Below are 26,276 nucleotides of genomic sequence, written 5' to 3' on the forward strand. Positions count from 1 at the left end.
AGTGGGTAGCCGTGTTGGTCTGAAGTAGCACAACAAAGATTTATTCAAGGCGTGAGCTTTCGAGTGCTTGCACTCTGAATAGCCTGAGGAAGAGTACCCGCACTCAAAAGCTCACGCCTGGAATAAACCTTTATTGGTCTTAAAGGTGGTATTGGACTCAATGATTTTGTTCTGCTATGCAGTTATGGGATGCTGCAGTCAAATAAGACTGGGAGTTAATTGTCTGGCTGTTCTAGAAAGAGCAACAAACTCCATTCTTATGGGGACTAATCAGGGGGCTTTAAGAACCCTTCTGCTGCATCTGTAGCACAAAACCAGACTGTAATCTGAGATTTCCCCAAGACACTACTGAACTCGGTGTGCTAAGCTTTCCTATCGTTTTCAGTTTGCTTTTAATGACTAAGAAATGGGGTTCAGTGAATTACCAACTCAGTGGAAAACTTCAAGACTCCTTACCTCCCAGTCCATGTAATCACAGACATCTTCAAAATTAGTGAGTAGAGACACTGAGCAGAAAAGTCGTGGCAGCTCATCCCTCGTCATTGGGGGGAATCGGCTATCTTTAAGGGCACTGGGGAAAACGACAACAACAAAAAAAAGAAACAACCGTGATGTTGCAGAGTTTTATTGTGAACAAGTGAACTGGAAGAGCAAAGAAAGGCCACAACACCTATTGGGCCTTAACAAAACATTCCTGGGAGTTCTGATACCAAAGCTGTTCTGGACTTCTTGGGCAGTCAGTTAATGCGTAGGCTAAACATGCCATGTCAAGTGCCAGCCACCCCTCACATTCATTCCTCTTGGATACAGACAGAAAGTCCACTGGGTTTATTTATGAACTGGCCAGCCAAATGATTGTTGCTAAACAAAACTCATTGTGGGAGAAAGAAATCTCTTTGTCACAGCCAAATGGCAAGTGACCTGTTGCCAAACAAAACTCACTGGGAGAGAAAGAAAGTTCTTGGTATACTAAAATCCACAACTGAACACGCATTAAGTATTTTGAAGATAAATATAATCTGAACATTTTTTTTAAGTTGCTGTAAAAATTGCGGTAAGCCCTAAGGGTCCTTGCGGGTGTGGCTCAGTCAGCAGCAGTAAGAGGTCCAAGACTGAGATACCATCAGGTAAGAAAGTTGTGTTCTGAGATAACCTTCTCGGTCTTGGCTACTGAGACTCTGCACAAAGCTCAAGGAAAAAGGGCTCAACATCAAGTAACAGGAGAATTCTTGTAAAAAAGGAGACCTGGAAAGGTACTGCAGGGAACACAAGAGAAGCACATTTGAATATCTGGAAGAAGGATGCAGCAGAAGCTAGAACAGAAACTCTGTAAAATAGGCACTTACTTGAGGAATAAAACTTTTCTCCCAAGAACATTTTTTTAAACGGTAAGCTTAAATATTCTTTGGACATTTGCTAAATATTCCCTGATTATTTGGCACCTGTATTTTAAAGCCAATGACATTGCATTTCAGTATTTGACAGTATGACAGGCTGTGTGCCATGAAATTTGATATCTGAAAACTACCAGATGACATTTCTATGACATCTGCTATGATCTCAACTATCTTGAGAAGACAGTAAGTCTAAAGCAGTAAAAGGTACATTTTTTCACACTGAAAAAGATGGAAAAGATATTCGATATTTGTTTCTACCCTAATTTCCCTTAGGTTTTGTCACAGAACCATCAACTAAAGCAACCACCAAAACTGGTTTCCTAAACTGTTTCAGCGTTTTAGGAGGAATTCAAATGCAACAGTTCTTATGTGAACCGGTTCAGTTTGTAATCCTAGTCCTCTGTACCCACCTACCCATCCACCCACCCAGAGAGAAAGAGAAAGAAAGAGAGGGGCTTCTAGCTAGAGCAGCCTGGATTCATGATGAAAAGTCTAAAGATAATTACAGCTAAAGTTGCTCTTTAAATATTTCTCACTTGTCATTCTCTTCCTTAACCGGAAGAGGGTTTGTTCCTAAATTTTCATCTCTCATAATTTTACACTGTTTTCTTTTGGCCATTCATTTGGGATTACACTTATAAGACATGTAAAATTAGCTATTATTAGCTATTATTGCAGGTTTTCATCATTTTCTCCACATTTTGTTTTCTCTATTTCCTTTGATATTAGTTACCCTTTTCCATTCAAATAACTCATGCACAAAACATGTATATGAAAAGTATCATCAGGCAAGTATATAAAAGAAGAACCTGAACAATTATAGGCAAGATCAAATTAATCCTTAATGCAAATTAATCCTTGCCCAGTAGATTTACATGTTAATTCAATTTCTACCACACCTGCTTCCCAGTTCATTTAAAGCCCAATAAACCTTGTAATTTCCCCCCTTACAGATTGCATATGCATGCATCTTTATCCTTAAAAACACCGAATCCCCCTCATTGTCATCATATAAATGCACATGCACAGAACTGCACAGAACTCATTGGTATGGCTTAATCTAACTGAGAAAAATACTGTGACCCAAAGGAATTAACATTTGCAATGAATATTGACAAAGGGAATACGCAACATTTCCAATATTAAGGAAATTCTCCATGTAAAACCAGAAGACAGGGAGAACAGAAAGTGAGGCAGAGGCAACTGATTAAAGATTTTATATTTGTATACCACTTTTCCATTACTATGCTCAAGGCAGCTAATGGAAATCACGATTAAATGCCAAGGTTTTATTGTGGACAAACTGTACCCTGCCACGATCGGGTCTCAGGAGTGGCAGGTAATAAATCTTAAATCGAAATCGAAAAAATAAAAATAATAAAAATAAAAATTATAATGTAAAACCTGAGGGCTGACACTTCCCTCAGCTACAGGGAATTAATGCCAAGAATCTGCAATTACGGGCGTCATTATGATTGCGGGGACAGAAGAATCTGACCACCTTTCCTGCCGCATATGGGGTGGGCAGGATATTCAAATAATTGTGCTTAACATCACAGCCTTCATCTCAATAGGCAATATTTTCCAGGACGCTTCCCTGATAGCTGTGGGAGTCTGCGTGCCACATGAATCCCATTTGATGGGAGGGCTTTTGTTTTTTTTAACCAAGCTGTGAAAGTGCCGCTTCTCCATAAAATCGTTGCTCTGTTTCTCCAACTGCCTCAATGGCTGGCAGCAACACCAGAGTTCAAAACAACTCTAATTACACTGAAACTGTGCTAATCAACTGGATGCAGGCCAGCCACAGGGATCTCTTTCAGCTCTCTTCTCAAGGTTTCCTCCTTGGGTCACAGCAACACTAGAACACCACAGCACTGTAACAGCTGTAACCAAACGACAGCTCGGAGAACAAGTTTAACACAGCAATGCTGGTGACAGCGGTCGGAGCAGGTACCTTCAGGATTTAGAAAATGTGAAGTTTGATGGGGCTTTCCTTTGGAGGACAAGACTATTTTGTTACCCTTAACCATGTAACTCAGGGGTAGTCAAAGTGTGGCCTTCCAGATGTCCATGGACTACAATTCCCATGAGCCCCTGCCAGCCTTCGCTGGCAGGGGCTCATGGGAATTGTAGTCCATGGACATCTGGAGGGCCGCACTTTGACTACCCCTGATGTAACTTGAGTTGGACTGGTGAAACTCCTTTAGTTCCTCAGGATCCCTAAGAGCAGGCTTTCTCAAACAGGATTTAATGAAATCCTGGGGTTTCTTGATAGCAAGGAAGGGTTTCCCAAATGGGTGAGAGTTAATTTTTAAAATATATATATTATATATCATATCATACAAATATGATATGATATATAATATAAATAAACTGTAATTATTTCTTGACCTTAGTTTAAACCTTTATGTCAAGTTGTTAATCATTTAATCTGAATTTAGTTTTATTATTGTTTGTTAATGTATTTGTCTTAATTGTTTTTATTTTGGTTGTTATGGCATAAGGCTGCAACAATAATAAACATACTAAATCCCATGAGAACCCCCACAGGAGTTAATATTTTTCAAGTTTCTTTCAGAAGACCAACCACTATGTTAAACTAGCTGTAAAGCCCACTGCACCTGCAAATGCAGTGGGGGCTAGCGGGGGCATGGGTTGGGGGGGAGGGTAAGCAGTGGGCGTGTGGGAAGGCTGGCACCGGAAGGCGCAGAGTGGCCTCTCGGTGGGGGCACTTACCTTGGGGGGGGGAGGTGGGGGGTGAGTGTGCGGTGGACTCGGGTCAGCGGGCAGGAGGGCTGGCCGCTACGGCCAACACGTAGCTTGGGGGGTGAAGGCAGCGGGGTGAGCAGGCTGATTTACTAGAAGCACACGTCACCAGATATATTTTCTCTGTATTGCAGTCGACTCCAGGAAGTTCAAACCTGGAGTTAGCAACTCAACCTGACTGTTTTCCACTACAGCCTTGCAAAAACTCACTTCCCACACTAAACATTTTGGCCCTGGGATGGCTTCTGAGATATTTGCAGTAAAACCTGCCTGCTTACTTGTGCAAACACCAGGGGAGCTCTCAAACCAGACAGCTGGCCAGAACTGCAAGGGCACTATTTCCGCTGGGATCCAACTACAACTACTCTTTTAATCAGATACTGCTGGGAGCGCACCCGATGCTTTCATGCTCTGAATAGCTACCAGTCTTTTAATACCTCCAGAAATGTGAAAGACATTATTTTAATGCTAAAAGGTACTCTGTATATGTTGCTTTTTTAAAGTACTGAGACTATTAATGAAGACAGTTTTGGATACTTTTCCTTTTATTTTTTAATAAGAATTTAATAAGAATTTGGCCCTCTGCCAATGAGACCAATCTGAAATCTGCTTGTGAGACAGCAGAAAGTAACTTTGAACATGTTCCCATAAGCTAACATTTATTTATAAACATAATTAAGTAGCAGGAACTGCATGAGGTTTTCATTGAGCATTCTGAAATGTGTTCGGTACATAAGACAACAAAGGCAGACAATGCTAGATGTTCACAAACTAATTTTAGATGTGTCATGATTATCTGAAGCACAAAAAAACAACTGCCCCCAAAGAAGCTAAGAATGTCACAGCAGACGCAAGATATCTAAAAAAGCTTGGCAGTACAACAATTTAAATTACTTTTTAGAAGCAAATAACAGGATGGGGGGGGGGGATGTAATAAAATTCTGAATGTGGATCAGGAATGATTCCAAACAGCAGCAGGTAAGGAAACAGAGAAATAAAGAGACAGCCTCCATAACTCCCTCACAGATACCATTTTTTGCCACTCTGTTATAACAACAACTAGAAGAGACAGCAGAAGATCCATGGTCAGATTTGAGATTTTTTTAAAATTGAAATTGATAGTAATCCCCGCACCCACCCTGGAAGGGTTGGAATTGTTTCAAGATCCTGGAGAGTGGATAGAACAGCGTTCCCCAGTATGGTGCTTTTTAGCACCATGGCACCCATCAGTACTTCTTTGGTATCCATCAAGGTTTTCAGAAAGTGGGTAGGGCCTGTTATTGGCTATATCTGATCCCATGAAAGGGTCTTCCAGAGCTGCAAAAGCATCCATACCTACTGGAGGATCAAGAGGTGTGATAAGCACATGGGATTGTGATTCCGTCCTCCCTTCAGGCTTTCCTTCTTACATCCCCACCCTCACTTTCTCCCTCCCCTACTTCAGAATTTCATTTCTTTTTACTCTCCATCTATGATTGTTCTTGCAAAGTGAAACCCCACCCACAGAAACCAAAAGAATAGTTTGGAAGAAGTGACTAAGAAGAGGAGGAAGGGAAGGCAAAAGGAAAACAAAGATCAGAGTCCCTCAGACAACTGTTGATGTCCTCCAAGCTGCCAGAGCAAGCTCAGCTTATCATAGAATCATAGAGTTGGAAGGGACCATACAGGCCATCTAGTCCAACCCCCTGCTCAACACAGGATCAGCCCAAAGCATCCAAGAAAAGTGTGTATCCAACCTTTGCTTGAAGACTGCCAGTGAGGGGGAGATCACCGCCTCCTTAGGCAGCCTATTCCACTGCTGAACTACTCTGACTGTGAAAATCTTTTTCCTGATATCTAGCCTATATCGTTGTACTTGTAGTTTAAACCCATTACTGCGTGTCCTCTCCTCTGCAGCCAACAGGAACAGCATCCTGCCCTCCTCCAAGTGACAACCTTTCAAAGGGCTATCAGGTCCCCTCTCAACCTCCTTTTCTCCATGCTGAACATTCCCAAGTTCCTCAACCTATCTTCATACAGCTTGGTCCCTTGGCCCCAGATCATCCTCGTCGCTCTCCTCTGTACCCTTTCAATTTTATCTACGTCCTTCTTGAAGTGAGCTTGCGTTACACATTTGCAAAAGGCAATGCAACAATTAGCTGGCTGGAGCAGGCTTTTATTTTAATTACCATATGTACCCTCATATAAGCCGAGGAGGGCTTTTTAAGCGTGGAAAAAGGTGCTGAAAAACTAGGCTTATACGCAAGTATCTAGGGCACTTTATCTTTCTTCCCATTGGGGACCCAAAGCAGTTTACATGATTATCTTCCCCTCTATGATCCTCACATAATTCTGGAAAGTAGCTGAAGGTGTGAGAGTGGTCACCTGACATCACCCAGCAAACTTTCATGAGAATGAAGATTCAAAACTGGGTTTCCTAGATGCCCTAATTACTATGCCTCATTGGTTCTCAATCCAAGTTGCCACCATATCTCTGGTTACTTAGTTGTTGGGTTTTCTTTTTTAAAGAGGAGAGTCTGATAGTTTTTCTTTAAAAAGGGGAGTATGCCACATTAATTTGACACACAGGTAAGAGTTTGAGGAGGAGCAAATTCTCTACTACAGGGGTACTCAACCTGTGGTCCTCCAGATGTTCATGGGCTCATGGGGATTGTAGTCCATCAACATCTGGAGGACCACAGTTTGACTACCCCTGCTCTACTACACAGGGATGAAACTTCCATTCCAGATGCCATCCTCCAAAAAATGGAGCTTGAGTTTGAAAGGCAGGATATTTTTTTTTACCTACAATAAAAGTGATCCAGTAAAAAGGAATGCTTTTGGGATCTCCAGGGCCTGGAAGTATGACTCTGCTGGTGATAAGTGTGCTTTGATGAGTGATGGAATCAATTACCCCTTTATTTTAAAAAACAACCACCCCTGGTCACATAGTTAGATTAGGGATTGAAAGATAGCTGCTGTCAATGGGGCTCAACGAATATGCCGTGCAGAAGGCTACTGAAGTTAAAGCAAGAATGTTAAACATTTCCATGTTAGTGGCAGAGAATCAGAAAAATACTGAAGGATTTCTACTATACTGTGACAGCCTGAGAGCCTGAGTCAAAGACTGCCCAGTGAGTCAGTGACACGACCAAGAATAGAACTCACAAGGCAGGACTCCCTAGCGCTGTTTTTTAAGCTGCTATCCCACAAGCATTCCTTTTTTTATAACATGAACTACGTCATGCATGAGGAGTTCAATGGCAAGCAATAAAATCCTGGTTCAGATTAAGCCTTGGCAATGAAAGGGTCCCAGATTTGGAGAAACTCACCAAATTTTCTATGACTTGTTGAGTTTTCTATATAAAAACATATCAATATCACTACAACTCTACTTGCAACAAATACATTTTGGCATTCAGCACAACTGTCGGTAGGCGATTGAGGGTCTTCTTCAACGGACTCAACCATTCCATAACATCCTGAGCTACTGGATTTGGTAGCAATGAAAGATGGAGATGCAGAGGACTGTTGGATTGAAATTAAATCAAAAGATTGTTTGTTTGTTTTTGCCTAAACACTAGGAAAAACTTTCTGAAAGTCAGTGCAGTTCCTCAGTGGAACAGGCTTTATTAGGAAGTTGGTGGGCTCTCCTTCTTTGAATGATGTGAAGCAGAAGAGAGGTCATTGGATGCAATGCTGATTCTGTGAATGTAAGCAGATAGTCAAAAAAAGGCAGGATGGGAGGAGCCAGTGCTTGGCTATCATGCCCCTTTCTTACATGGCTCAGGGTAATGCTGATTATCGCTTTGGAATCAACAAGGAATTTTCCTCCAGGACAGAGATCCTGGAGGGGTTTTTCCTTCCTCTGGCCACGGAGCAAGGGTTACTGGGGGAGTGGGTAAGAATAGTTTTGTGCTTCCTGCATCGTGCAGAGGATTGGACTAGATGACTCTTGAGGACACTTCCAGCTTTGTTTCGATTTAAAATGCAAAAAAATCTAGCTTTTATCCACTATGCAGGGACTGCAGATACATTTTCTAAAAAGGAGGGAGCAGGAAAAGCCATTCATGCTTATTCTGTTCTGGGCTTTGCACAGTTCCTTCAATACTATCTGAAATAAAAGCTGAGTTCTTCGAATTAAAGGACTAGGAGTCTATTCTTCTGAAAGTAATGACTATTACGGTCAGCCCTGGGCATAGTGGGGACAGTACACAGGAGCAAATAAATGTTAGGATTTGAACTGCACAGCCACCCTGTCTTGTCAGACAGCCAAAAACCAAAATACAGCGGAACAGTGTTGAAAACCGCTGAGCACAAAAAACAAAAAAATATCAAAGTGGCTCTACTTGAGCACAAAATAACAATATAAACTTATCAGTGCACTAAATGCCTCACATTTCACATAAACGGGCTCTCTAATTCTATCCTCCAGTCCGAAATATTTAAACATGTGCAGGACACTTAAAAAAAATTGGGACTAATTTGCCCATTTATGTGAAATGTGAGGCATTTAGGGCACTGATAAGTTTATATTGTGATTTTGTGCAAAATAGAGCCAGTTTGATATTCGACACTGCATGTTTGTTTTTTGTGCTTATCAAACACTGCATGTTTGTTTTTTGTGCGAGCTGACTCAGGAGCTGACTGCTGGCTCCGCCCTGTGCTGAGTAGGCCTTTGTGCTATAAAAGGCTCTTACTTGCCAGAGGAAGCAATACAAACAAAACCCAAAAAATTCTTGGGGTCTGGATTAAACCAGAATACTCTGTAAGAAGCCAAGAGTAAGAACGAAAGGATTCTTGGCTGTTGGCTTTTCGCCTGAGGATCAAGCCGAAGGTTTCAGTGAAGTGTAGGACAGTTTGTGGAGCAGTTCAGATGAATCAAAGTGGCATGAAGAATGAAGAAGGTTGCGTAGTGACATGTACCATCTGTGGAATGTTTGTCTTTTTACCTCAGGGGGTCAATTTTTACAAATGCAGCAAATGCAAATTAGTGGCTCTGCTGGAGGAGAAGGTCTGGGGATTAGAGAAATGATTGATTACACTGCAGGAGGGAAATCTATCAGAACAAAATCAGGATCACCTAATACAGGAGGGTAATAATTGGAAGAATGTTACACATAGAAGTAGAAGAATAAGGAGAAAGTCTGACCCAGTGATGTTCAGCAATCGGTTGCAAGGTCTCCCTGAAGAGGTTGATTCAGGAACCCAGGAGCATGTGCAATCCCCCATGAAGAACAAGCCCCAACGTAGACCAGGAAAAAAGTCACAGGCCCCCAGTTGAGAGTTCTAGGTCTTCTCTCCCGCCGAGCCCACAAAGCTCAGGAAACACTTTACAGTCCCCCGCAAGAAAGAGTTTTAGTTCTGCTTCCAAGGGTACGAAGAAACGGGTACTGGTAATTGGGGATTCCTTGCTAAGAGGTGTAGAGGCCAACGTGTGTAGACCAGACTTGTTGTCTTGAGAGGTCTGCTGCCTACCTGGTGCACGCATCAGGGATGTGACAGAATGGCTGAACAGGCTCATCAAGCCTACAGATCATTACCCTTTCCTTCTCATCCATGTAGGAACAAATAAAACTGCCCAGAACATGGATCTACTAAAAAAGACTTTGTGGATCTGGGGGGAAAGGTAAAGGACCTGGAAGCACAGGTTGTGTTTTCATCACTCCTTCCTGTAAGTGGCCGAGGCAGAGGAAGAGAGAGAAAAATTATGCAAGTAAATGACTGGCTAGGTCAATGGTGTCGACGGGAACAATTCTGATTTCTGGATCATGGTTAACGATGTCAGTATGAAGGGCTATTATCAGGACACGGTGTGCAAGGGACAGGAAAAGTATTTTGGGGAGAACCTTTGCACACCTGGTGAAGAGGGCTTTAAACTAGACACAAAGGGGGAGCGAGACGTAAATTCAGAATTTGGTGTGATGGCAAGATCTGAAGATGAGAAGATCTCAAATCTACAGGGAATGTTACATAAGCTGGGAACTACTAGCTTACAAGGAAGTTCAAAAACCAAAACCATGAGGCACACAAAGGATGGATTACAATGTCTCTACACTAATGCAGAGAGTATGGGAAACAAGCAAGAGGAACTAGTAATCTTAATAGAAGAAGGGGGCTATGACCTAATAGGAATCACAGAAACTTGGTGGGATAATAGTCACAATTGGAATATTAAAATCGAGAGGTACAATCTATTCAGAAGGGACAGACAAGAAAAGAAGGGGGAGGTGTAGCAATATATGTTAAGAATCTTTATACTTGTGAAGAAATACCGGTACCTTAGCATGGAAGTTCAATTGAGTGTATTTGGGTAAATATAAAAGGAGAAGGAAATGAGAGTGGTATTATTGTGGAAGTCTGCTATAGACCACCAAGCCAATCAGATTTGAATGAGGTACTGCTAGACCAAATTACACAATTTTCAAAAAAGGGAGAAATAGTGGTCATGGGTGACTTCAATTACCCAGATATCTGTTAGAAGACCAACTCTGCTAAAAATGCAAACTCTGTTAAATTCTTAACTTGTCTTACCAACAGCTTCATTTCCCAGAAAGTAGAGAGGGGAACCAGGGGCTATGCTATGCTATTTTAGACTTGATTCTCATCAATAGAGAAGAACTGGTAGATGAGGTGGAAGTAGTGGGCACACTTGGTAGCAGTGACCATGTGCTTTTGGAATTTTCCATCGTGGGAAAGAGAAAACCTTTACGTAGTCGTAAGTATAGACCTGACTTCAGGAAAGCTGATGTTCACAGATTTAAAGGTATGTTGCGTAGAGTCCCGTGGTCAGAAAGACTTAAAGAGATGGAAGTCCAAGAGGGCTGGGAGTTTCTTAAAAGTGAAATACTGAAGGGCTCAATCACAAACAATTCCCTTGAGAAGAAAAGATGGAAGGAGCCTAAGGAAGCCAAGTTGACTCCATAAGCAGTTGTCAAATGATTTGAGGAATAAGAAAGAGTCATTTAAGAAATGGAAGGAAGGCCTTATTACCAAGCATGAGTATAAATTAATAACCAATAATTGTAGGGGGAGTGTTAGAAAAGCTAAAGCTCAATATGAGCTTAGGCTAGCAAGAAATGCTAAACATAAAAAAAATGTTTATTTAGTTATATTTCAAGAAAGAAAAAGAATAGGGACTCCAGAGGACCCCTGCAAGGACAAGCAAGTGAAATTATAACAGATGATGAAGAGAGGGCTGAACTGCTTAACTCCTATTTCTCCTCAGTCTTCTCTTGTGAGGGAAATAGTGATCATTGTGGCAAAAACGTAACACAACATGGGGGACAAGAATCATAGAAGCGTAGACTTGGAAGGGGCCATACAGGCCATCTAGTCCAACCCCCTGCTCAACGCAGGATCAGCCTAAAGCATAAAAGAAAAGTGTGTATCCAACCTTTGCTTGAAGACTGCCAGCGTATCCCCCATCCAGTAGGCATGCTTTTCATTTTCCTGACCCAGATGCAGAACTTTACACTTATCTTTCTCTTTGGTGGCCTAGGATGTGTCATTTTCGTGGCCTAGGATCACTGTTGGGGCAGTCCACAAACCCCTAGTTTCTTTAAATGAAACAAAGTCTTCTAGGCCAGATGAACTGCATCCAAGGGTACTAAAAGAACTTGCAGATGTCATCTCTGAACCTCTGTCAATTATTTTTTACTCTTCTTGGAGAACAGGTGAGGTGCCAGAAGATTAGAGGCGGGCAAATGTTGTCCCCCATCTTCAAGAAAGGGAAAAAGGAGGATCTGGGTAACTATCGACCCATCAGCTTGACATCTGTAGCTGGCAAAATTTTGGAACAAATAATCAAACACTCGGTCCTTGAGCGGCTGGAACTGAGAGCTGTGACTTCTAAGACTCAGCACAGGTTTCGCAAGAACAAGTTATGTCAGACCAACCTTATCTCTTTTTTCAAGAAAGTGACTACCTTGGTGAATCAGGGGAATGCCGTGGACATAGTTTATCTTTATTTATTTATTTATTTATTTATTTATTTATTTATTTATTTATACATACCGCCCTCCCCGGAGGCTCAGGGCGGTTGATTTTAGTAAAGCTTTTGATATGGTTCCACATGATATTCTTGTTCACAAGTTGGTAAAATGCAGTATGGATCCTAATTCTGTCAGGTAGATCAATAACTGGTTGACAAATCGTACCCAGAGGGTACTTGTTAATGGTTCAGCATCTTCTTGGAAAAGTGACAAGTGGAGTACCCCAAGGATCTGTCCTGGGGCCTGTGTTGTTCAACATATTCATAAATGATTTGGATGAAAGATTAGAGGGGATACTTATAAAATTTGCAGATGATACTAGACTGGGAGGGGTAGCAAACACAACTGAAGACAGAATCAGAATACAGGATGATCTTGATAGGCTCGAGAAGTGGGCTAAACTGAATAAAATGAAATTCAATAGGGACAAATGTAAAGTTCTGCATTTAGATAGGAAAAACCAAATATACACCAATATAAAATGGGGGAGACTTGTCTTAGCAGTAGCATGTTGCGAAAAGGATTTAGGAGTCTTAGTAGAACATACATTGAACATGAGTCAGCAAAGTGACTCGGTGGCTAAAAAGGCAAATGGGATTTTGGGCTGTATCAAACGGAGTATCGTGTCCAGATCATGGGAAGTGATGGTACTGCTTTGTTCTGCTCTGGTTTGGCCTCACTTGGAGTACTATATTCAGTTTTGGGCACCCCAGTTGAAGATGGATGTTGACAAACTGGAATGTGTCCAGAGGAGGACAACAAAGATGGTGAAGGGTTTGGAGACCAAGTCATATGAAGAAAGGTTGGGTAAGCTTGGTCTGTTTAGCCTGGAAAGAAGATGACTGAGAGGGGATCTGATAACCATCTTCAAGTATTTAAAAGGGAGCCATATAGAGGATGGAGCAGAATTGTTCTCTCTTGCCCCAGAGGGACAGACCAGAATGAATGGGATGAAATTAATTCAAAAGAAATTCCATCTAACCATCCGGAAGAAGTTTCTGACAGAGCGGTTTCTCAGTGGAACAGGCTTCCTTGGGAGGTGGTGGGTTCTCCAAATTTTTAAACAGAGGCTAGATAGCCATCTGATGCAGAGGCTGATTCTGTGAAGGCACAAAGGGGTGGCAGGTTACAGTAGGTGAGCGATTGGGATGTGAGTGTCCTGCATGGTGCAGGGGGTTGGATTAGATGACCCATGAGGTCCCTTCCAACTCTATTATTCTATGATTATATGAACCTGCACAAGACTGCCTAGCCTTATCTCGTCAGATCTCTAAAGCTAAACAGTCAGCTCTGGCTAGTATCTAGATGGGAGACCCCCAAGGAATATCAGATGCATGACATGGAGGCAGGAAATGACAAATCACCTCTTGGGAGGGCTAGGATTCAAGTGTTTCATCAAACTGGAGGGAGGTGAGTAGCGGGGTACCTCAGGGCTCGGTGCTCGGCCCAGTACTTTTTAACATATTTATTAATGATCTAGACTAGATGAGGGGGTGGAGAGACTACTCATCAAGTTTGCAGATGACACCAAATTGGGAGGACTGGCAAATACTCCAGAATATAGAGATAGAGTTCAACGAGATATGAACACAATGGAAAAATGGGCAAAAGATGCAATTTAATAAAGATAATTGTAAAGTTCTGCATCTGGGTCAGAAAAATGAAAAGCATGCCTACTGGATGGGGGATACGCTTCTAGGTAACACTGTGTGTGAACGAGACCTTGGGGTACTTGTGGATTGTAAACTAAACATGAACAGGCAGTGTGATGCATTGGTAAAATAGGCAAATGCCATTTTGGGCTGTATCAACAGGGGCATCACATCAAAATCACAAGATGTCATGGTCCCATTGTATACGGCACTGGTCAGACCACACCTGGAGTACTGTGTGTAGTTCTGGAGGCCTCACTTCAAGAAGGACGTAGATAAAATTGAAAGGGTACAGAGGAGAGCAACAAACATGATCTGGGGCCAAGGGACCAAGCCCTATGCAGATAGGTTGAGGGACTTGGGAATGTTCAGCCTGGAGAAAAGGAGGTTGAGAGGGGACACGATAGCCCTCTTTAAGTATTTGAAAGGTTGTCAATTGGAGGAGGGCAGGATGCTGTTTCCGTTGGCTGCAGAGGAAAGGACACGCAGTAATGGGTTTAAACTACAAGTACAACGATATAGGCTAGATATCAGGGGAGAAAATGTCACAGTCAGAGTAGTTCAGCAGTGGAATAGGCTGCCTAAGGAGGTGGTGAGCTCCCCCTCACTGGCAGTCTTCAAGCAAAGGTTGAATACACACTTTTCTTTGATGCTTTAGGAGGCTTTGGGCTGATCCTGCGTTGAGCAGGGGGTTGGACTAGATGGCCTGTATGGCCCCTTCCAATATGATTCTATGATTCTATTCTATGATTCTAAGTTTGGTTAAGCTTCCTAACACTCGTTGTCCTAACTTTTCTACGTACAGGGAGTACCCTTTCCCATAGGAATGTGCTCAAATTTGAACCTTCCTGACAGGATACAATACAGCAGCTGCTCCCAACCCCTGGTCCAGGGACCAGTACCAATCTGAGGATCAGGCCACGGCTCCTCCTTGTCCTCCTCCCCGGCTGCTGCCTCGGGAGCTGCCCTGCCACTCTGCCACCTGCTCACCTTTGGTGTTCTCCCCATGGCTGGGGCTCCCCCTCAGCGTGGCACTGTGCAGCTGCTTCTGGCAGCACCCCCCAGCGGGCGGCGAGAAGTCAGGGGTGCCGGCGGGAAAGCCAGTGGAGCAGGGGTTCAGGCAACAGTGACGTCCGTTGTCAAAAGACTACCCTCCCCCCGGGCCTCAGTAAAATTGTCAAGCGTTGACCGGTCCCCAGTGATAAAAAGTTGGGGACTAATGTAATACAGAACAACTTCAACCCCCTCGATTCTGTTGAATATAAAACTTGCCTAGTAAGGAACTCACAGAGCATGGTAGCCCATCTAAAGAAACCCACAAAGATCTGACACACTCACATATTCTGGATGAGGGCCGCACATGTTTGTAAGCTGATCAGAAGATTTTTGATTGTCACCCTCTAGTGACTACCACACCTTTCCAGAATATGCACAGTGCTGGCTTGTCCTTGTGGTTGTTATGGTATAAGGTTGCAACAGTAAACATTAACTTGCCTAGTGCTGCCTCTGTGTTATTCTGATCCAGGGCAGAAAGACACCTTTTGGGGACTTTTGCAGAACTCTGGTCCTCCAACACTGCTCCATTTGGGAAAGGCTCACTGGATCCCTGTGGTTTGGCTGAATGGAGATGGCCATTCATTTGCAGAGCCATGGCTTGCATTCATTAATGTCCATTGATTTTTCCACTGCTCGGTTTTAGTTGGTTGAGGCAGATAACAGGCAGCGTGGGAATTCTTGTTACAGGGCCATCAATATTTCCTTAACAAAACCTCAGCAGCAATAATTTAGCTCTATCGAGCACAGCCAGGCCAGCCGCTTCTTTTATCGCACTACGTAAAGTAGAAGGCTGCTCTCCAAAGAAGAGGCAGCTTCTCTGGTTCCCATTTTTCGCAGGAACAAAAAAGCTGGCAAAGATGTCATATTTATGATCCTATTTTTAAAAGCAGTTCTATGTACAGCAGATTGGTGAGGAAGGATAAAATACTAATGAGGGAGGGAAATATTATATATATCTTTAAACCTCCCCCCCCCCACTCCGGAGGAGCGGGAGGAATAAAGGAGTAACGGCAAGTGGGGAGGAGTTAGGGCGGGCCCTGTCCAGGATAAAAACTTGGGAGGGCCCAATCAGGAGCCGCTTCGTGGCTCCTGATTGGGCCCTCCGAGTGTCACTCGAGGGTCAAGCAGCCAATGGGGAGCCGCGCAAAAACGCGGCTCCCCATTGGCTGGTTAGCCCAGCCTTGCCTGGCCCAGCCGGGGAGTTGCCGCTCAGAGGAAGAAGCCTTCCCCAGCGGTAAGTCCTCCGGCCACCTTCCCCTCGCCCAGGGAGCCTTCTGCTGGGCCCTGGGGTAGGCTTGCCTGCCCTTGCTCCCGGCAGAAGGCCACAAAGTCCACTCCCGCCGTCCCGAGCCTTCTGCCGGGCCCTGGGGCAGCTGAGTCTGCTCCTAGGCCCGGCAGTAGGCCGCAAAGCCTGCCGCCCCCGTCCGGAGCCTTCTGCAGGGCCCTGGGTCAGCCGAGCCTGCTCCTAGGCCCGGCAGTAGGCCGCAAAGCCTGCCGCCCCCGTCCGGAGCCTTCTGCCGGGCCCTCGGGCAGCCGAGCCTGCCCCTGGGCCAAGCAGAAGGTCCCAAGGCCACCTACCTTACTCTGTTCCTCCCTTCCTCCCAGCATTCCCTTTCTCCTTCCCTTCCTCCCAGCATTCTCTTTCTCCTTCTCTTCCTCCCAGCATTCCCTTTGTTTTTCCCTTTCTCCCTCTCTTCCTTCTGCCTCTTTCTGGCTACCTGTTTCTCTCCCTGTTCTTCTGTCTCTATCTTTCTCCCTTTCTTTGTCTTTCTGTCCCTCTCCTTTTCCTCCTTCCTTCGCCCCATCCCTCCCTCCACCCATCATGCAAGGGCCCGCTGTATTTTGGCCATAGCAGGCTTAATATCTAGTATTTTAATAAAGCATAATGCCTACCTTTGGGAAAAAAGGGGAAATAACGTTACGAAATGGCACAAGCATTCCAAACTCTTCTGTACTGTTGGTGAGACCCAAAAGGAAAGATAAACATTCAAATTTCCTGCATATTGTATTTGGAACTGGCAAATCTGTTGACAGTATAATGGCTGCCAGATGGAACAGAGGTCATACAATGAATACAAAAGAACAAAAAATTAGTCTAGGGCAAGGAAAAACTGAGTCAATCTGGGCAACTCTAATTTGTAAAAAATCTCCCAAGAAATTATCTCTTAACTTCTTTAACATTTCCAGAAGCATGTTCTAGTTCAAATACATTCATTAAAATCTAAATCCTCATTTTCTCGGTATCGCTGACATGTGTATCAATTTTACTTATGGTATCTGACTACTGCTCTTTTACAGGAGGCAAAATTCCTTTTTCACAATAATTCAAAATTAAGATGATAATTTGCAGGGAATGGAGGAGACGGAGCAAAAAGCACCTCCCCCATTTGCCTTCTCTGGCAGGCTGACTTACCCTGCTATTCGCCTAGACAGCAGAAATACCCAGTCGCACATGAAGAGTTCTTCAGTTCATAAACAATATATTCCATATTCATATAACATAACACATCTTTCTGGGTTTTTTTCAATGGTGAATCACCTCTGCTCCTCACTTGTCTTGAAAGCCCCTAACTGAAGTTTCCACTAGGTCAGTTACAGTTTGACAGCATACGCAGCCGTGGGTAACGGGCCCAGTTGTATTTATTAATTTATGTGATGTTTAGGCTGCCCCTCTCCAGAATGGTCTCAGGGTTGCTCACCTGCATCCTGTCACAGTCGCCCATTTATTCTTGAGCAGCTAGCTGTCATGCTGGGTCCTCATGAGGACCACACTCCACCCCCACCCTGGGAACACTCAGCTTACTGCTCCCCTTGACATTCCAGGCCTTGTCAGTTTGCAACCTGGGTTTCCTGTTCAATGCTCGCCTCTGAATACAAATGGTTGGAGAGGCAAAAGAGTTTGCTTTCCAGCAGATAGAAAAGAGCAGATATGTATAATAGCGTGTTCTATAAGAATTCTCCAGTAAACAGGCTCCTGATATCACATGGGGAGGGTTAACAAAAATGCTTATGTAGAATGCAGTAAATCTGTGTTCACTGTATAGCTCTTTGACTCCTAGGATGCTGGTAAGTAACTGAGGCCCTATTGTTTACTGTAAATCAATGCTTTATTTTGAATTGTTTTTATCGATTGTACTCATTTTTATGAGACTGGCGGGATAAAAGTATAATAAATTGTATAACTAGTGTATTTGAAATGCATATATTTGAAATGTAAATTGTAGTATATATTTTGGTACATGTTAATTATCTTGTTCCATTGTCCACCAAACTGCCATTTTTTGTATTTCCTGATTTTCATTTTAAAGTTTATTATGCACATTAGCTTTTAGATGTAAATATTAAGCAGGCTCTAAGAGCCTCTTGTGGCGCAGAGTGGTAAGGCAGCAGACATGCAGTCTGAAAGCTCTGACCATGAGGTTGGGAGTTCAATCCCAGCAGCCGGCTCAAGGTTGACTCAGCCTTCCATCCTTCCGAGGTCAGTAAAATGAGTACCCAGCTTGCTGGGGGGTAAACGTAATGACTGGGGAAGGCACTGGCAAACCACCCCGTACTGAGTCTGCCATGAAAACGCTAGAGGGCATCACCCCAAGGGTCAGACATGACTCGGTGCTTGCACAAGGGATACCTTTACCTTTACCTTTATTAAACAGGCTGGGATATAAGCAGTTGAAATAGAATTTACCAATTGACTTTTGCATACTAAACTATGTGTTGTGTCCGAATTTCTTCAGTGCCATCTTGAGGCTAGACATAATTTATAATCCACTCCCGAATCATGATTAATAAATATTAAAGTTCCATATTTTAGTAATAAAACAGGGGCAGAGTGAAAGGGATGAGAGCACTGGAAAATGGTCTTCCCTGCCCACTCCTCCAGAGAAGGGAAGGAACAGGCCTCCCCCACCGGACCCATGCTATGACACTCTGTGAGGTTTGGCTGGCACATCTATCACTGTGCTAGGTGAGCTAGCCCAAGCACATCCTTGCCACGGCAGGTGAGGCCAGTCTGCACCTGTCCTTTACTGTGCCTGGCTGAGTATGGCTGATCTTTCATCCCTCATGGACAATGGTTACCAGCTTTGTGATGGTAGTAGAACGTGTCTTTATTTAAAACTCTTTTATGCTCCCTTTCCCCCCCTCCCGCCCCTCCCATAAATCCCTAAAGGGCAAACTTAAAAACGCTTGAACAATAAAAACACAATTAAAATAATATATAAACTAATCCAATAAACACACAGCACCAATTCTGTGTTACAACTGACACAGTGATACTCACTCAATGGCTCCTCTGAGCACCAATTGCCAATGTGACACCTAGCCTACTTTCTGGGAAGTGGGCAAGGCTCTTTCCTAGTGGGGAGGGGCTATGGTTATCAGGTGGTTTGCATCTTGAAACAGTCCACCACCGGATGAACAGAATAGCTGCCAGCTTCCTGGAGGTTCAAACCTCATGCTAGGAATGGACATAAATGTGGCTCTTTTGGTTGATGATCACTATGAAGTGAGTACCACGGAGTTAAGATATTAATTTGTCTCAAGCAATGCAGTTAGCTAAATTTTTCAGCACTCAGTCAATAACACTTTATTCAAGACTTCCAAATAACATAAGAACTGATGATGGCACTAGGATGGAACTCAGATCTGACACATCTCATCAGCTTGCAGCCATATGTAAGGATCCATGAATGCTAGGGCAAGTGAGAAACTGTCTGCCTAGCACCCTCCCTTCCTCTTACATAGTTACTTCCTTTTCCCACCCAGGCTCCCCGAGCAGTAATAGGAGGAGGCTTCTAAATAGAAAGACTTCATAAGTGTCTAGAATCTGTTGAGCCTTTTAAAATCTGAAACTCCCAGGCTCCTTCCTATTGTCATTAGAAATCTTAGAACTACAATTTCCAGGAATTCTGGCACCTTAATGCTAAAAGTAACAGTCTAGGATAATCTTTCTCAACTTTTTTACTGTTAAGAAACCCCTGAAACATTCTTCAGGCTTCAAGAAACCCTAGAGGTGGCACGATCATGCAAAATATGGTTGGGAAGCAGAGCTGTGGACATCCTACCCAGGGCCGCTCCCTTTCCCTCTCTCTCTAGGCCCATCATTGCCATTTTGGAAAGGGGTGGGTGGGTCAACATGACCATATAAGGTCATATCACCTGATAAATGTTTAATACATTTAAAAAAATCTATTACAATTACTGAACTCCCACCCATTCAAGTAACTCTTTCAGAACCTTCAAGAAACCCCAGGCTTTCACAAAGCCCTGGTTGAGGAAGTCTGGTCTAGAGCATAATAGAGGACTTAATACAAGAAGTTGCCTTAAACTAAATCAGACCATCAGTTCATCAAGGTCAGTATTGTCTGCCCTTCAGGGTCTCAGGCTGAGGTTTTTCCCATCACCTACTACCTGATCCTTTTAACCAGGAGATGCTGCCAGGGATTGGACCCAAGACCTTCTGTATGCCAGGCAGATGGTTTACCACTGAGCTACAGATCCTCCCCAAATTACAATTAGGTGGGTTTTGAGAAACAGAGACATGAAGGGGCTGGGGGGGGGGGCTGCAGGGAGACATTTAGTCACCATTCTTAGTGTCACTGGGAGAGCAACAGGGCTCCTACTTCAAACCTAAGCTCCAAAATAAAACAACAGCTTCAAGCAGAGGTCCTTAAAATTATGGCTGACCAATATTTGAAAAATAGTTTATCAACCTGTTCTCAAATGATGTAGTAAACTGCTTCCAAGGTCAGTAAATTCTTGAAGAAGCTGTAAAACACAAGGCAATTTTTTCATAATCTAGTTTGCTATACTTCAAGCATTCAGTAGGTTTACTCAAATCATACATTCAGTCTACAAAGGTATTTTATTCAGTTCAAATACTCTATCGGCATAATAAATGCTTCAGACACTTGAGATGCAAAATTCCCACTCACCTCTATCCTATTAGCATGTCATATTTCTATCTATTATGATCATGGACTTGAGCAAAAGCAGTGGCCAGACACTAACACATCGAGAAAAGGGAACTTTGCACCAGAGGTTTAGTAAAAAATGTTCATGGTTGGTATTCTCATCCCTTCTAAGCAACCTGAGTCGTTGTGGCCGACTGAGTTCTTAATTGCACATCATATTGAATGTGCTGCAAGTGAAACCACTGAGAGAATTCTGTCCCTATTAATGTTAGAAGAATCTGCTTTTTATCCCATCCCAATTTTTTGCTCCATAAATGAGGAGAGAATTTTCTGGACTGCTGCAACTGGTTCACTCTCTTAAAATGAGCACAGTAAGCTAATTCTGAATTGAGAATTCCACTATTTATGCGCTATCATCAAAGAGCAACATTAATATTACATGGCACAGGACAAAGAGAAGCAAATGAAAACTAAAGATATCTGAAGAACATATACTATGGAACCTTTTCTGATGACTTTTTAAAGAGAATGCAAGTTCTCTGTAAGTAACACCTGAACAATCCAGCCTATCTGTGAGCAGTATCTGAACAATTTTCATTAGATCAAAGCCTGAGCATGGCCCCAGAATGTGGAATAATAAACCCACACAATGGAGACCGTACAGAAAGGGGAGATGTTAGTACCAATTTGGTGGACACCTCCACTCCACCCCATGCCAATTACAGAAAAAGTTACATTTTTAAAAAATAAAGAAGATATAATATAATTTTAAAGTATAAGATATCATGAGATTACCTTGCAGTATTTTAGCAACCATTCTGGATTGCCTCAACAACCAGAGATTATTGGAGGATTTTATTTTATGGGGTTAAGATTTGGGGATTCGATTGTCATAAGATTATTTTTATGTAAACATGTTTTTATACATATGCTGTGAACTGCTGGGAGCCAGCTTGCTGGGAGCGGCGGTATAGAAATCAAATTATGAATCAATAAACACCACTGATGTGGTAGAAAGAAAATCACTGATGTCACTTGTACTATTTCATTTTTAAAAAATTAGTGTAGTGAGGAATACCCCCTTCAAGGATCGCTGCCTTACCGTGGCAAGGGGGCTTTGCATAGCTCAGTGAAGCTATGAGCTATGCCGTGCAGGACCACCCAAGACGGACAGGTCATAGCTGAGAGCTCTGACAAAAGGTGATCCACTGGAGAAGGAAACGGCAAACCATTCCAGTATCTTTGCCATGAAAACCCAATGGACAAGTTCAAAAGACAAAGTGATATGACGCCGGAAGATGAGCCCCTCAGGTCGGAAGGTGTGCAATATGCTACTGGGGATGAGCAGACGGCTAGTACGAGTAGCGCCAGAATGAATGAAGCAACTGGGCCAAAGCCAAAAGGACGCTCAGTTGTGGAAAAGACAGTCCGATGCTGTAAAGATTTTTATTCCATAGGAACCTGGAACATCAGATCCATGAATCAAGGCAAGCTGGACGTGGTTAAACAAGAGATGACAAACAAGACTGAACATCCACATTTTAGGAATCAGTGAACTAAAATGGACAGGAATGGGTGAATTTAATTCAGATGACCATCAGGTATACTACTGTGGACAAGAATCTCGCAGAAGAAATGGAGTAGCCTTCATAATCAATAAGAGAGTAGGAAAAGCAGTCTTGGGATACAATCCCCAAAATGACAGAATGATCAAAGTTCGAATCCAAGGCAAACCATTCAACATCACAGGTAATCCAGGTCTATGCCCCAACCACTGCTGCTGAAGAGGAAGAAGTTGACCAGTTCTATGAAGCCCTACAACACCTTCTAGAAGCAACACCAAAAAATGATTTGCTTATCATCATGGGAGATTAGAATGCTAAAGTAGGAAGCCAAAAGATAACCGGGATAACAGGCAAGTTTGGCCTTGGAGTACAAAATGAAGCAGGGCACAGGATGGTAGAATTTTGTCAAGAGAATACAATGGTCATAGCAAACACTCTTTTCCAACAACCCAAGAGACGACTCTACACATGAACATCACCAGACGGTCAACACAGAAATCAGATTTACTATGTGCTCTGCAGCCAAAGATGGAGAAGTTCTATACAGTCAGTAAAAACAAGACCAGGAGCTGATTGTGGTTCAGATCATCAGCTTCTTGTTGCAAAATTTAGGCTTAAATTGAAGAAAGTAGGGAAAAGCACTAGGCCACTCAGATATGAACTAAATCATATCCCCGAAGAATATACAGTAGAGGTAACAAATAGATTTAAGGAATTAGATCTGATAGAGTGCCTGAAGAACTATGGACGGAGGTTCGCAACATTGTACAAGAGGTAGCAACTAAAACCATCCCAAAGAAAAAGAAATGCAAGAAATCAAAATGGCTGTCTGAGGAAGCTTTACAAATAGCTAAGGAGAGAAGGGAAGTGAAAGGCAAGGGAGAAAGAGAAAGATACACCCAATTGAATGCAGAATTCCAGAGAAAAGCTAGAAGAGATAAGAATGCCTTCTTAAATGAACAGTGCAAACAAATAGAAGAAAACAATAGAATGGGGAAGACCAGAGATCTTTTCAAGAAAATTGGGAGATATGAAGAGAACGTTTCATGCAAAGATGGGTATGATAAGGGACCAAAATGGTAGGGAACTCACAGAAGCAGAGAGATTTTAAAAAGGTGGCAAAATTATACATCCCTGAAAACCACAATGGGGTAGTTATTCACCTGGAGCCAGACATCCTGGAATGTGAAGTCAAATGGGCCTTAGGAAGTCTGAGCAACAATAAAGCCTGTGGTGGTGACAGCATTCCAGAAGTACAGGCAGGATTTTGAAGAGCAGAGGAACTAGAGATCAAATTGCCAACATACGCTGGATCATGGAGAAAGCTAGGGAGTTCCAGAAGATCATCTACTTCTGCTTCATTGACTATGCTAAGGCCTTTGATTGTGTGGAGCACAACAAATTGTGGCAAGTTCTTAAAGAGATGGGAATACCAGTGCATCTTATTTGTCTCTTGAGAAACGTATATGCAGGTCAAGAAGCAACAGTGAGAACCGAACATGGAATCACTGATTGGTTCAAAATTGAGAAAGGAGTTCGGCAAGGCTGTATACTGTCGCCTTGCCAATTTAACTTGTATGCGGAGCACATCACGAGAAAGGCGGGATTAGAGGAGTCACAAGTTGGGATCAAGATTGCAGGGAGAAATATCAGCAACCTCAGGTATGCAGATGATACCACTCTAATGGCAGAAAGTGAAGAGGAACTAAAGAGCCTGTTGATGCGGGTGAAGGAGGAGAGTGCAAAAGTTGGCTTGAAACTCAACATCAAGAAAACAAAGAGCATGGCATCCGGCCCTCTCAATTCCTGGCAAATAGATGGGGAAGAAATGGAGATAGTGACAGATTTTATTTTCCTGGGCTCCAGGATCACTGCAGATGGGGACTGCAGCAAAGAAATTCAAAGACGCTTGCTCCTGGGGAGGAAAGTTATGGCAAATCTAGACAGCATCCTAAAAAGCAGAGATATCACCCTGCCAACAAAAGTGCGTTTAGTCAAGACTATGGTATTCCCAGTTGCAATGTATGGCTGCGAAAGTTGGACCATAAGGAAAGCTGAGTGTCAAAGAATTGAGGCTTTTGAACTCTGGTGCTGGAGAAGACTCTTGGACTGCAAGGCGAACAAACCGGTCAGTCCTAGAGGAGATCAGCCCTGACTGCTCCTTAGAAGGCCAGATCCTGAAGATGAAACTGAAATACTTTGGCCACCTCATGAGAAGAAAGGACTCCCTGGAGAAGAGCCTAATGCTGGGAGCGATCGAGGGCAAAAGAAGAAGGGGACGACAGAGAATGAGGTGGCTGGATGGAGTCACTGAAGCAGTCGGTGCAAACTTAAATGGACTCCAGGGAACGGTAGAGGACAGGAAGGCCTGGAGGATCATTGTCCATGGGGTCGCGATGGGTCGGACACGACTTTGCACCTAACAACAACAATAGTGAGGGATGATAAGAAAGAAGGAAAGGCAAGAATCGACATGGGGAGGCAGAAGCAGAAGGCATGAGCAAAGATACCGTGAGAAAGAACTAGCAGGATGGAGGGATAAGATTCTCAATTTGAATCTCAATTATTTTATGAAACCAGTGACACAACCCTGGAAGTGACATCACCATCTGTGTTAATGGGTAGATTCAAGGACTGGTTGGGGGAGAGACAAAAGGTGGTTTAAACCAGAAGTAAGAATGCAGGCTTCGTCCTCTTCCCAGGAACAGAAATCACAAGAGAACTCATGTTTGGAAGGTGGAGCAAAGTGGTTGGTTCCCTAGCTTGTGGCTGAGTTCATTAAAGCAAGAGGGGAAAGGCTGCAGACCCTGTCTGGAGCTTCTACGGACCCCCTGGGGTCTGCAGACCCTTTGTTGGGAATCCTTGATGTAGAAGGAGGTAAAACAGATGGGGCGGGGAAACTGACCTGCTTAATCTGTAAAATCTTATAATATTTTGAATAGATGGTTTTGGGTTAAAGGGAAATTCCCCACCAACAAAAACCACATGCATGCACAAATGAGTTCTCATAGGGGCCTCCGTGCAAATCAGCACAAAAAGGAACCATTTGCAAACCAAGGAAAATGCCAGGACATGCAGAAAGATATAACTTTTCTCCTTCACAACAAGATGGAATAATCCCTTAGAAAGCATGTTATGTGCATAGAAGATCAGAGTGCTTTAAACACAATTACTCACTCTCTCATGGGTAATTCTCTTCATATTAATTCTGCTTACGTTCTGTTACCAGAGATGCCTCCCCAAGCAATATTTTAAGAAAAACCTATTTACTTTCAATTTTGCAATGTTATGTTTAAAATCAGTGGGGTAGAAATTAAGGGGAATACTGTTTATTTTTGGAAGTTCAGAAAAGTTCTGCTACCCTGCTGTGTGATTTATAACATTTTTTTCTGCCTGTTGAAACAACTACAGGGAAGGACCCACAGTCCTAGACGCAAATAGGGCCTGGCCAAGCTCCTAAATGAAACGTAAAAAACCAAGGACAATAAAATAGCCATTTGTTAGCCTTCTGGAACATGTTCAATGGCCTGTATGATCCTGATAGCAGTACCTGATGTTTTGCGGAACATCTGGGATGGTCGGGTGGTCCAATGCAGTGGTCCCCAACCTGCGGGCGGCGGCCCGGCGCCGGGCCGCAAAGGCCATGGTGCCGAGCCGCGGCTCCCTCTCCCCGCCCCCCCCCCCCGCAGTAAAAAACTTCCTAGGCTGCAAGCTTGCGGCCCGGGAAGCTACTTACTGCGGGAGGGCGGGGAGAGGGAATCAGGGCCGGGCCGCGCCCGTGCAGGCCATGCCTGCGTGGCCCGATCCGCAGGCGCGGCTCGCGGGTGCGGCCCGATCCGCGGGCGTGGCTCGCGGGCGCGGCCCGAAACGTGGGCGTAGCCCGCGCGGGCGCGGTCCCCGCAGGCGCGGCCCGATGCCCTGCCGGTCCCCAGCCTAATAAAGGTTGGGGACCACT

The 26,276-nt window shown here is 43.6% G+C and overlaps 1 protein-coding gene across 4 annotated transcripts in view; it reads right to left on the reverse strand.

Moving 5' to 3' along the window:
• Positions 1–26,276, reverse strand: part of AMMECR1 (AMMECR nuclear protein 1) — a 126,321-nt gene that overhangs the window by 31,671 nt on the left and 68,374 nt on the right. For all 4 annotated transcript variants that reach the window (XR_013226403.1, XM_077309207.1, XM_077309206.1 and 1 more), the window contains one exon: positions 457–571. Coding sequence is in view for 3 of the 4 variants with exons in the window: in XM_077309207.1 (XP_077165322.1) it covers positions 457–571 (115 nt within the window). In the remaining variant the exon portion in view is untranslated. The remainder of the gene's footprint in view (positions 1–456; positions 572–26,276) is intronic.

The sequence above is a fragment of the Paroedura picta genome, chromosome 13 (genome assembly GCF_049243985.1).
Source record: "Paroedura picta isolate Pp20150507F chromosome 13, Ppicta_v3.0, whole genome shotgun sequence".
NCBI lineage: Eukaryota > Metazoa > Chordata > Lepidosauria > Squamata > Gekkonidae > Paroedura > Paroedura picta.